Below are 13,420 nucleotides of genomic sequence, written 5' to 3'. Positions count from 1 at the left end.
CAAAAGGAGCCATATATATTAATTTGAGATGAGTTAATCACCAATATAATGGCTAATCTAGTGAAATGTTATGCTTAATTAGGGTTAGGGTTAGGATTGAGTGAATCAGCTAACCTTTCTAAAGGTCAAAATTCAGTCAGTATTAAGTATGAAGTAATATTATAAACAGTCACAGAGGTAACTCGTATTAACCAGTCAAATTTATATAGGTAGTGTTTTAGCAGTAATATTAATTGTACCTGATATTTTTTTACAAAGCTTATATTAACTCACTCTCTCTGTCTACCTGTTTAGCCAAACGTTTGTACAAATATTTCTCCGACACTCAATCTCGGATCAGGGTGAAATTTTATTTTGCACAATTATTTCTTTTACCTGGCAACACAAGAAATAATTTTAAACAAGGTTACAAAGACAGTTTCTCATCCAGGTACCTCGCTTTTTCTCCTCCTACCCTTTTCTTTCTTTTTCTTCTTCTAGCCAGCTTTATTGCTGCTGAGCTGTCAGCTCTTTTGCAGACTGTGCCAAGGAAAAATAGTGTCATTTTCTCTTCAGTTGTTCAGCACAGCCGTACAGGGTATTGCTTACATTGGGCTGTAGTGGAAGTGGGGTCTGCCTAAGGTGGCTTAGAAAGGAGCATTCAAAGAGGATACAGTTTACGGTTTTGTAATTGTGATATGTATGTCTACAAATGGGGAATTGTGTTGACTTTATTTTGTTAATATTGTACTTTAACGGAGGTGTGTGTCCTGTTTTTAGTTGGAAGACTGTAGATTGCTCTTTACGGGGGAGAAAGTTAATATTGTCCAGTTTGTTAAGCATGGTCCTGTGTTTCCTGATGCCCATTGCTTAAGCCACTCCTATTTATGATTGTTAACTGGTTGAGACCAATCGTAATAGAAGGCCTGGACACTGACCTGCAAGGTCACAACCTTTGGACAGTTAAGACCGACATACATGTGAGGTGGCAACGATCTATGGGAGTCCACTGTCCACAGGTTGGTCTCACACCAATACATATCGTACCGCTATTTTATTCTGGATATGGATTGGAAAACACTTCAATGATTAGTAAAATTACATTACAAAGTCAACACTCAGATATGGTTCTTGTTCTACTTCTAGCTCTATACTTCGAATATAAATATTAAGTTTCAGCCTTGGGAATTTAGCGTGTCACTAATTTTTGTTGTTATCATATTCAATATGCTCAAGTCATCCAGGTGTGACGCTTGGTGTGTTGTAGTTTAACTGGCAAAGAAGAGAGCACCTGGCTTCGGATCGAAACAACTCAAGATCACTGAAAATGTTCGCGGGATAGACATTTGAGACCAATGGAAAATCTACTAACGAGGACAAACATAGACGGCGGAAGAGAATTAATCAAACACCAGCGGACAATGGTTATACTAAAGCTACATGTGGCTAATTATGTACGTCGCAGCTGTGGATGCGTAGCAACATGCGACTGACACTTAGATCTATATAAAAAATTTTTTGCAGCAACATAACCTATTAAAAATGTAAAAACTATAATATTGCTTTCAATTAGAGTCCATTGCTTTCAGTATACATCTTTTTTCATGCTTTGTGTGTATGTTTTTGTAAGCTTGTTGTACAGAAGTAAACCTTTATAAGAGTTATGCTATTCGCTTATAACCCGGCGGTAGTGAAATACTAATGACAGGCTTTTCTCTTATCTTATTATCTTATGAAATATAGACGTTGCTTCAAAGTAATCATAAATGTTAGTCAACAATTTAAATTCTGCCAAGTCATTGGTTTTCCTGGCTGACTCAGGTAAACCATTCCATACTCTAATAGTGCTAAGAAAGAAATACACAATTGTCCTTGCATATGGAACGAGGAATGTGCCATTATTGTTGTGTCTTTCTGAGTATTTTGTGTCTGTTCCAGTTTCTTAATGTTTTCTAGAGTTGACGGGTACCAAACAGAGGATGCATTTTCTATTATTGGCCTAATCAAGGTTTAATAACATTTTAGCTCTCTTTAGCCTGCAAAGTTTATGAAATACATTTATTATCAATAGAAACCAATAAACAACCTGCTTCAACACCACACCTAAAATCTTTTTAATAAAAATAATCTTGATACCGTACATGGATTCTGTAGCTTGGGCTTGTGTTTTTAAGAAAATCTGACTTGAAAGAGGAGATGTAAATAATTGTATAGGCTAGGCTCCGTCAGCGTCTACACTGCCTACGAAAGAGACTAAAAAACTAATGTCAAGAAAGAGTGTAACACTAAGATACTTGCTCTTCTAATGGGCGCTTACAAGCATCTTTTCAATCCTCATATAAGGCAGCCGGTGCAGGGTTTTTCATTTCCGTCGGATGGAGGATGATTGTTTCCCATAACCACAACTTATCTTTTATTGACAACTCGCAAAAGACTCAAGAAAACCTGATCGCTCCAGCGCTGAAATGTAGATGGAGTTAGAAGCAGTATACATCGATGTAGCCCCAGACCACACAATGCGGAGTGAGTAACAATTATACATAAAACATTAAACCTAATCTTCAAATTCAAAAACTAAATCTAATAAACTACTCCGAAAGACACAAAGATAGAGGCATATGCCTCATTTCATATTGTTGCAACTCTAGGTTAGACACTCAACGAAAAGTTAGGCAACTTAGCACAGTTTAACAGGAAATAAATAGTTGAGTTTATTCACTAGGGTAAACACATAACATCCTTCAGCTTCTTCAGAGTCTTACTGCTAAGTATACCAGTCCTTTGCTACTTAACCCAAATGTGGACCAACGACAGCCTTCCCAGCTTCGCTCCAGGTCCCTGCTACAAACTTCAGGCAGCACAAAAAGCTGGCCTCTTAGTTTCCCAAACATTCAGACTCTTCACAATCCCTGATGAACTGTTCTTCTCTCCATTCTAGTGTCTTCCTGTTTACGTTCAACAGTGCGCACCTCAAGCACTGGTGCAAGGCAGTGTTACATAAATATGCTAGGACAAATGTGTACAAATACTCCTTCTTTCCTAGTGCTATTAGAGCATGGGATGGTTTGCTGAGCTAGTCTGGAAAACCAGGGGCTTGGCGGAGTTTAGGTCATTGGTTAATATGCATGACTAAATGCATGACGCGTAGGATGTAATCATCTTCTTTTTTGAAGTAACGTCTGTATTAGATAAGATAAGAAGATGTTGGGAAACAGAATAAAATAGAGAAAAGTGCGCCAAAAGAAAAATAGCTAATCCTTAACAAACTAAAAGAATGCGAATCTAACCAGCGTTATATAAGAAAGATAATGTCACTTCAGGTTAGGCTCTATGATGATACGAAAAAAAGGTGTAAAAATGTTTGTGTAATGTTTTACATGTTTCGGATGTTCCTTCAAAGTTGAAGATAATTACTTCCTAGTCCAAACCTCCCGCAGGACGACGGGGGATGGGAGCGGGCAGGGTTTGAACCCTGGACCATCGATAAATCTGAACGATAGTCAAAACCGCACGACCAGGCAGCCATCCAGGCAGTGTACAAGATGAACCATAGTCGTAGTACGACTGAACGAGGCCAACAAGTCAGCAAGTTAGAATTAATGAAGTCATCAGATTTAACTTCTAGTACAAGTTGTATAAAGTAAGGTTTCCCTTTCAGATCTATTGGGCAGATGATGCTAATGTTATCTGTTTCTTTGGTGAACGGTTAACGAACAGGGTGTCATGTGGCCAGAACAAAGACTAAACGCCTTTACTTTCCCAACTAAAGTCAGGTACCCATTAGAATTAGGTGAACTCAGGGGCGCCCTAAAAATCCCGAAATTCAAAATTCCAGTTTTAAACCCATGACCTCAAGTGCTTAATTAACCACTCAGCCACCGCGCCTCACAAATTCATATGAGTCTAAAACATTATTTACTTTTTAACTTTATTATTTTTTCAACTTCATTTTATTTTGATGCGACTGTTTTCAAGCAATATTTATAGGAATAATAATGATGAGGCGTGTCTTCGAGTCCGAAGATTAAAAGGAATGCAGTATTTCCCGTGGCTACGCAGTCCCAGCTGTGACGTACTTTTCTACATTCAAGGCAAGAATAACCATTTAAGATTTTCATTTCGCCGTGTTTATCTGTCGTCTGCAGCGGATTTTCTTTTGGTTAACTCACTTTAGCTGACATATAGGAGAGCACCTGGTTGCATGCGGCTTCAGAACAAGACAGCTAGAGGTCACTTTAAAAGGCCGAGAGATTATAGGAATAAAGATGAATGATACGTGCTTATCCACGGTTTCATGCTAAAAATAAATTCAAGCACGAGAAATATGCACAGAATATTTATTAAATTAAACAAAAGTGCGAAACTTAATATTCGACGCACCAGTGCAGGTTTACATTAAACTTAAAGTAAACAATGGGTTTCATGAATTATTTCAATAGTCTAGAAATGCACCATCAAGCTAACAATGATATTGTAATTAATTAATTGGATCGCGTGCCATATACGGCATGCATCAATTTAGCGACCGAAAAATAGGTTTTTAGATCTAGATAATTTATTTTTTCTACTACTGAAACTTATTCCTCTAGTTTTCTACTGATGTATAGTCTTATACTAGACAATAGTAGTCAATACTAAAGTTAAAGGGATATTATATAATATATATATACTTTTCTAGACTAGGTGATAGCCCAGATATTAACCATCTCTTCTTATAGTTTACTACGAATAGAATTTTTTTTTTTTAAAGGGTTGCACGCCTAAACCATGTCATGAGGTTTTAATCTTAGAATATTAAGTGAGAGGCAAGACAGAAGGTAATTGTTCTACACTGTGGTTCCTATTAAAACAGTTACAATAAAACTCATATTACAAACGGGTATATCAAAACGATTTAATGCAAAATCAGAAATGAGCGTTTGCATAGAGTAATCTCTAGCACGAAAATTGTATTTGTTTAGAAATATTATATTTTGAACTGCAATCCATTGGTCAGGCTTTAAAAGATTGGACTTCAGATTCATTTACAGTAAAATGTGTATGTTGGTCGCAAAAATTGTCTCATATGCTGACCACGAGCACGGTCGCTTGGTGGCAGATCTACAACAGGTAAAGGTCTTGGCATGGAGACGTAAAGCCCAAGATAGATCAGAATGGAGAGATTGCTAGATCAGGCCAATGCCCTTTATGGGCTGTATTACCTCTGGGATGGATGTAATTTAAAGAGATGCAAACATATTACATATTTATACAGGCAGTTCAAAGGACTAACCTTTGAATGATTGAAAATAGTGAATTAAATATAATAAACTAAGGGACTGCACTAAGCGAACTAGCCGTATTTGGCTCCCGGGCCGTATTCTGAGCATCACTGCAATAGGCCTTGAGATGTTGGGAAAACATATTTCTTATCACAGGCACTTCGCAAGCATGCAAATGTCAATGATCATATGCCCAGATTACCCCCGCCTCACCATGCTACACCTGTCTTAAACAAATACTTGTACAAAAGACGACACAGCCTTTAGATAGATGTTAAACACTGGATCTATTGTAATTGTATTTTCCCCAATATAACAAGCAGCCTGCATACATACACAATGTATAGAAACTTCAGCATTAGTGGCCCGCAGGGAGTTGAAAGGTGGTGCAACTGCACCCCCTGGATTCTGAGTAACCAAATTCTAGCCAATTTTTTTTTTGCATCTTCAAATACATTAGCTTTTTAAAAGTAGCAACTGTAGTGCTTCCACTCAAGTACAGTTGTAAGAATAAGTTATCATACTAGACTAGCTAGGGCTAATCAGGAATTGATGCGGGCCATGTAGGTGCACTCCATCTCCATGAATTTTGAGTAGCCAAATTTTAACAAAATTTTGTGTGTGCCTTTAGATTAATTAACTTTTTAAAAATAGCTACTTAACCAGTAGTGCTTCCACTGAGGTACAGTTGCAAGGCTAAGCTTTTATTGCAATAAACTAGAATTAGCTGATCAAGAGATTATGGCTTCTCAAGTACACTTTATAATAGTGTGAATAATCTATGGCACAATTGTCGCGATGTAATGTTCTTATTTGCGCATAATCATACTCTTTAACTAACGGCTCAATCTCATCATCAACTCATCTCTGCCTTTGGTCCCCCCTGGGGCATAAGCCACAAACCAGCTTCCTCTAATTATCTCGGTTCTGGGCAAGTATCTCCAACTGTCCCCAATGCCTGCCCATCTTCTTGCCTTGTTATATTGGATGCAGGCTTGCGCAGGGTGTGACCTATCCATCCCCGGCGTCTCTGAAGGATATCTACTTCAATGGGCTGCTGCTTTGTTCGTTGCCACAGTTCAATATTCGAGATCTTGTCTGGCCATAACTATCGTCCTCATGCAGGTATTGATGAATACCTGAATTTTTTTTTATGGTGGTGATGGTAGTTCTCCAGGTCTTTGCTCCATAAAGTCAATTGTACTAAATAGCCTGATCTTGGTGATGGTGCTTATTTCCCTAGATTTCCAGGTGTTCTTCAGCTGATGGAACTAACGGCGTATAGTATAATTAAAGCTTTTTTTTTTTTCTTTTTTTCCCTTGAAGAATAAGTCCTTGAATGTGATAAATTCCAAAGTTTCTTTAAACAAGAAAGAACAGTGCAGTATTTAGCGGATTAAACACATCCACCACTTTATGATGGCAGTGTTGGCAGAGGAAATAAGACAGTACTTAACATGCCATCGTCTCAGTCAAAAGAAGCAAGAAATAAAAAAAAATACGAGCATTAGTATCATGATTTAACTGTTGGTTTTGCCGTCCCTGCTGCAACTGTGATGAAACTGCAGATATATTTGGGTGTTCGATTTATTGATGGCAATTGTAATAGAGAAAAATTTATTGGTTGTTGTTGTTTAGAGAGACTCACTGTCTGTCAAACGTTATTGTCAGAGAAGGCATTTACATTAACTATAGTCTAAACATGGACTAATCATTTCTCAACTTCAGACGCTTGAACTACATTATGTATAACTGACATTGAAATCTTTTTTCGGTTTAACGTTATTAATTCTTTGTAAGATTTCTCAGGAACTTCTTTGACTTCTATTTTAAGCTTTGACTCACCTAGTCTGACTTGAGAGCCCTTTATCTTATTTTTCAACTCACATATCATTAACTCTCCCACTTGTTTTTGAAGAATAAATAAGAAAATGTAATCTCTCGCTACTTTCCTTGTGCCTATAACAAATATGGACATTTCAAAATCGCAGCAAACATTTTACTCATGATCTCGACTAAAATTTATTTTTTGAAAAAAAAAATTCCAATGCTAATATGGAGTGAGGGAGAGTGCATGCATTAGGCCACCCAACTGTAAAGGGGGTATGTGGGATGGCCAATGGGAAATATATGGATGGATATTCAACAAATGTAAATCTTTTAAGGTAAAGTGCAATCTGGTTTTATTGTGGGTCGACATATGTGTTCATGTATATCAGACCATTATATTTAAAAATCAAAAGTCAGATACATCAGCTAGATTTAGATTAAACGCTAGACCAAGCAAAGAAAAAATAATTAAAAGTTCTTAAAGTTTATTTTTTATTAGTTAAGTATAACATTTTTTTTTAAATGGTGATTAACTATAATATACATGTATTTTTGTTTTAATTTGGTTCTGTTCCCATCACTGATGAAATATAACTATATTATCATTGATTTAAGGTCTTATGTACTCCACCCCCTATTCAGATTCATCTCTAATAAGCTCTATTTTTTTCTCATAAGGTATGACCTCTAGTCAGTGGCAACGTGTTGTCCTAATGTGGTCACCCATCAGCCTTTCTATAAACTGAATGCGTTGGACTAAACAATTTATGAGGAGGAGAGGGATAGACGCGCACCTTCAGAAAGCTAGATACTACAGTGTACTTGTTACTATTCGTCTAACTATCCTGCAGTGTTTTCCGATAGTTCCTAATACGGCTAGTTAGTAAAAAAAATGGCTGGATATTCGCCCGAAGCCACTTTCTAGAGCATCACTAATATTTAATAACATACAATTAATTTATCCTGTCCAACTATACGCAACACTAGATCTATACATATCTTCTTTATTGCTTTGTTTTTCTAGGCTTTCTTTAACATTATATCTTCAAGACGTAATTAAAAACATTGATACATACCTGGATTTTTATAAGGGGCGATACATAGTGAACAATAACCTACCTAAAATATTTTTTACACAAGTATATATCTTTATATTTAATAAATTTAGGACTGTGGCTTTATATTATTTTATTTAAATAACATTACTTTTAAAGAAAAGGTTGAAATCCGACTGAAACTTACATTTTTTGTCTTGCAGATACATTTACAATGTCATCAGGGCCAGTCGATCCTCATACAACACTTGTAATTAGTAATTTTCCCTACACCTACACGTACAGTGATGTAAGACCCCTCCTGACACCCTACAGTTACTGCAGCCTGTACATGCCAACACGTGACGGAGAGTTTCTAGGCGTTGCCTATGTTCGAACACTATACAACTCAGAGGCTATCAGAATAATAAAGAACTTTCAGGGCAGAGTTATTCATGGCAGAAGTCTCTCCGTGAAAGTCGCCCTGGCTCCTACTAGCCAAGAACAAAAAAGGTAATATATACATTTTCCTTAAGCTATTGACCAATCCTAATTATACAAAATATTTCTCATAGGCATCATCTATATGTTTGAACGATGTAAGGTTCTAGCACTGAGCGCAGCAAAGTGCCCAAGAGTGGCCCGCTCCTGATTTCTCCACTGAGTTTATTCCTAAAGCATTTTCCATATGTGGGTTTAGATGCAAGGCAGCATAGGTTTGAATTCAGAACTTTCCTTCTCCTGGTTGGGTAGCCAGTGAAAGCTAACGAACCCTTCCTTCCAGAAGATTACTTGTTGAGACGCTAGATACATGCATTGTCCCTCTTTTGCTGCTAGTGCAAAGTTGTTCAACTGGTCTTAACGTCTCAATATCTCAACAAGAAATAGGGATCAGGAGTTTGGACTGATCGTCAGAGGCTATTTAAGACGCAAGCCATGTGGACATATCATAGAGAATTGCTTATAATGACATTTAGATGGTAGACGTTTCACGAATGCTCATTTTCGTCATTACAAAAATGTTTTCATTGCGTGTTCGGGTACATATCGTCTTTTCTTGACAAATCATTCATTCGAGCAAAGCTCGGTAACAACTGAACCGATCTTAATATAAAATCAAAAACAGTAATCACCGGTTTAATAACTTATTTTAGAGTTAGAAGTAGGCACTATAACCCTTTTAGTCCCCTTTATACAGTCTCAGTATCTATCCTTGAAAAAAAAGTAAGATTAACTACATGCAATCTTTCAAAACATAATTATATGGATATGTCCTATATAGATTAACACATACAATTAGGACAATAGTTATATACACACGAAAGCTATACAATAAATTTATTCTTAAATATTTTAGTGATCAAGATCACCTAGGATACAACTCAAACAATACCTCAGCAGTAACATCATCACTTCTTAGAGCTGTTGTCAACCTGTTCCACTGGTTTATGGAGCTGTACGAGAACTTCTCTGATGTATACGAAGCTCCAAGTTGATGTACTATAGATCAAATCACTAAATCATCCTTGTAACGTTCTCTATTAGAATAAGCCAAAGTGTTTGTTTATTATTAGTAATTAGTGTATGTTTGTATTTATGGGATTTAAATAGTATATTTAATTTTCCGATTATTTCCTTAAGGTTATTGCCTTTAATATTATTTATTAATAATAATATATTTAATAATTATTAATAATTTATCACAATAGAGCCATCGGACCTTTGTATATTATTAAACATAATAAAATTCATGTCCAATGTCATGCAAAGACATTGAAAATCAGCAATAATTTAAGACACTGGCCTATATAATTGATAGAGACTGAAGCTGGTCTTATCACATGTTGGAACTGTAATTGCTTTGCCCATAATGCTTCTTGGGGAATGATGCACTGAAAATGAGCCAATTTTAAAATTAGCATCAGTCTCTTCTATTTTTTCAACTTTGCACGAACTTAATTTCTAACCCCAATATGGTTGGTTCGCATAGCTAGTTTAACCAAAGGTATATTATACTGCAGTAATTTCTCAAATCGTCGCTTGTTGTGGTGTCATAAATAGGACAGAGCTCAAGTTGTTCCTCTTGTATTTCAAAATTACTGAATATATATGTGCTACACCCGTTACATCAGTTAACTCATCGAGAACCAATGAAAATAATTCAAAATCAGCTACTTTGTTCTTTTGTTCTTTAATTCACCATCTCTATGTTTACGTTCACTAAATGATTAGCTATGAATTGCAATTAAGTTTGACTAAATGTTGCTGGCTTTCACTGCAGACTTATTCTCGTTGTTCAGTTTCACAAATACTGTTTGTTGCATTTTTTAAAAATATTTTTCAACTCAAGTAGCTTGTTAGCTCTCATTTTGCCGGTGTGAGCATCCAAGGCCTTTTTGTGATTAGTTTAATGTCGTTTGACATTCACTCTTTGGACAATCTATTGCAGGAATGGCAGAGTCAGAAGTGAATCTTATTTGACACCTATGTGCAGAAAAATAATCATCTATTTTCGTCCATATTTTTTCTTTTAGTAGCAGTTGCTGATGTAGTTACTAATTCTTAATCAATATTTAAATTTATCATTTTGAGAAATTTAATTGTCAGTGAATTAGTGTAAATTGTCTTGTGACCGCAGACAATAATGAATAAATAAATGTATATGGGAGTAGTAGTCACTGAAATAAAATAAATTTACAATATTAATGACTTGTAATTTTTGTGTAAGTCTAACTTTAACATATCGACTTATTCATGAGAAGAAGAAGAATTAAAAAGTTAACATGTGAAAATCTGACATAACAACCCTTAGATTACTTTACGATGGATGTTGATTATAAAGAGCATCCACGATATGACAAATAATGATTTATTAATATGTTACCTAGTAGAGGGTATAGTGCAGTGGCGTAACTAGCCATGTGTGAGTGGTGTGGACCTCACGGGGCATCAATTGAAGATGGGGCATCAAACTAAGGATAAACTTCGTCAGTAAAAACATGTCATTATACAAACATGAACAAAGACAAATTGAAGTATTTTGAAATGTTAGCTACAAATTTAATTATTTTCTACTTTTTTACTCTCCGATGTTCTTTCTTAAATTAAACGTTCATTATTAACCAGGTAGAATGAAGTTTTCTATATTTGTTTAAATATCTGAAGGCAACGCTCATTTACACGCTCACTTTCTTCTGGGGGCACATTTCGTGACTCAATTGTTCAGTACGCTTCTTGCATCTAGATCAAGAGCCTATAAATAAATGCCTTAGACACTAAAAAATCAGAATCTGGCTCTTAATGGGCATCGCGAACAAGTGGAAGAAAAATGACAAAGACAAAATCTAGGTCTGTTTTTAGGGGTTTGTGAAATTACTATTCAAGTACGATCCTCTCCTGAGAGAACAATTGCTTCGAACTAAGCTTAGTTCCAGACCAAACACAAATACAAAACGAGCCTATTGTAACTATTGTAATATTGGGTGATAATGCGACTAAAATTTTTCTTTTGTTTTTTTCTTTTACAGTTCCTCTGACATCACGGAACTAAATCGATTTTTCAAATGTTAAGACTACGTTGCATGGATAATAAAGGGGTACAAATTATTATGAGTTCTTTCATTCAGATCATCTTAATTCATTATCTGCTCGAAGCATTAGGTCCTAAAAAAAGTCATTTCGCTGTTTCAGTTCGAGGAGCCGCCGCACAGGGCATCATATACCCTAGCTACGCCACTGGTATAGCGAATAGCTTAAAAGAGTATAAAAGATGACACTAAAATTCGGGAGTGAATTTATTCCTAACAATAGATAGAATTAGGTTACTAAGATTGACTGTGTTAAATTTGTGCTGGCACGTTCGTCCAGTGGTGTATTAGTCAGTACTTATATTTACTAGGTTTTTCTATAGATATGAAAGTACAGTAATAGACTAAAACAATATTAGATATCTTTTTTGCAGAATGTTAATAGTAGACATTTAGTGTGGTATAAATGCTTTAAGCGTGTATGATATAACAATATAGTGCATTTTTCCACAGTACGCAAAGGTATGGAGTACCTGCACCTCTTCCAATGTGGGGAAAAATTAATAATTTTGTATGCATTTCAACGCTCATTATTGGTTTAGTAGAAGTTAAAAGTTAGGCGATCCATCACTGAGCGCCGGCACCTATTTATTTAAAAGCAATGTATATATGTATATATATATATATATATATATATATATATATATATATATATATATATATATATATATATATATTACACATATATATATATATATATATATATATATATATTACACATATATATATATATATATATATATATATATATATATATATATATATATATAGTAAACTTTTTTTGCATGAATTGTTGTAGCTTTTGTGTAGTTTATTTTAACATAATTCTGTATGTTCAAATGAGTTTACTATTGATACTGTGAGCCATGTCCTCTTACACAAAAAGTAGCGATTATAGAATGATATGTGACCAGTAAAGTTAATAGTTAAAATTATATGGCATTGTTAACACTCAACATGTAGGTTAGATAGATTTGAAAACACATTGAAATTTTAAAATATATTTAAATAAAACAGAAAAACATATTTTTATATTGTTGTTCCTTTCACTTCATTGGTTACAAAATATCTCTTAATGACTTAGTTACTATTATAGTAATTAAAATACAACATGCGTATCTATATCTAAAAAAGCCTTTAGTACAGACAAGAAAGAGTAGTTTCCATTTCAGACCTTGCCATCTACGGGGCAGATGATGTTAAGGTCATCTGTGGCCCACGGTTAACGAGGGTGTCATGTGGCCAGCATAACGACTATTAACGACTAACCGCCTTTACTTTTCCCCAACTAATGTCAGGTACCCATTAGAGCATGGTGGACTATGAGATACCGAAATTAAATCTGAGTCTTCACAAGAAAGCGTAATAAACACTTATTACACATATAAAAGTAGCACTAGAAACAACATTTTAACAGAAAAATCGGTAGTTTAAATATATCAAAATAAGGGACGCACTGACAGTAGTACTAACAGTAAATGACAGGTTTAATGGTGTAAGGTTGCAGAATGCGAATGTCGTGTAATACTGAGTTCTTGCTTCCTGATGTACTCTTGACACGTGACAAGAAAAATACTATAAACTAAGTCCGTTTCAGCAGGCAAACATGAAGTTTATTTTACTACAATAATAATAATACACTGCACTCCTTGTTAGTGCTACAAGTCAAGAAATAATAAACAGTCCTATCCTCATAACAGCGGTATCAAAAGTATCCAATATATGTTAC

General features: G+C 35.3%; 1 protein-coding gene across 5 annotated transcripts; it reads left to right on the top strand.

The window, feature by feature from the left end:
• Nucleotides 1-4,410: 4,410 nt before the first annotated feature.
• Nucleotides 4,411-12,317, top strand: LOC106052543 (uncharacterized). Of its 5 annotated transcripts, none has more exons than XR_008774947.1 (5): nt 4,411-4,515; nt 7,749-7,949; nt 8,329-8,617; nt 9,462-9,601; nt 11,632-12,317. XR_008774947.1 is itself a non-coding variant. In XM_013207940.2 (3 exons), exons 1-3 carry the CDS (start codon nt 7,817-7,819, stop codon nt 9,598-9,600), a joined length of 561 nt encoding a protein of 186 aa, XP_013063394.2. In that variant the 5' UTR covers nt 7,610-7,816; the 3' UTR covers nt 9,601-12,317. The 5 variants fall into 5 exon arrangements, 1 of the variants encoding a protein (XP_013063394.2); XR_008774945.1 differs by having other exon boundaries at nt 9,462-9,632; XR_008774944.1 differs by having other exon boundaries at nt 9,462-12,317.
• Nucleotides 12,318-13,420: the final 1,103 nt, after the last annotated feature.

This window comes from Biomphalaria glabrata, chromosome 14 (assembly GCF_947242115.1).
Source record: "Biomphalaria glabrata chromosome 14, xgBioGlab47.1, whole genome shotgun sequence".
NCBI classification, from domain to species: Eukaryota; Metazoa; Mollusca; class Gastropoda; family Planorbidae; genus Biomphalaria; species Biomphalaria glabrata.
The sequence above is the reverse complement of the archived record's forward strand: the minus strand, read 5'-3'. Positions and strand labels throughout refer to the sequence as shown.

Bases quoted from the DNA above. Each gene is read 5' to 3' on its own strand.
- LOC106052543 (XM_013207940.2), top strand. From the start codon at position 7,817: ATGCGTTGGACTAAACAATTTATGAGGAGGAGAGGGATAGACGCGCAC. The intron at 7,950-8,328 runs GTTAGTAAAAAA...TTTGTCTTGCAG, and splicing joins GATAGTTCCTAATACGGCTA to ATACATTTACAATGTCATCA. The intron at 8,618-9,461 runs GTAATATATACA...TAAATATTTTAG, and splicing joins ACTAGCCAAGAACAAAAAAG to TGATCAAGATCACCTAGGAT.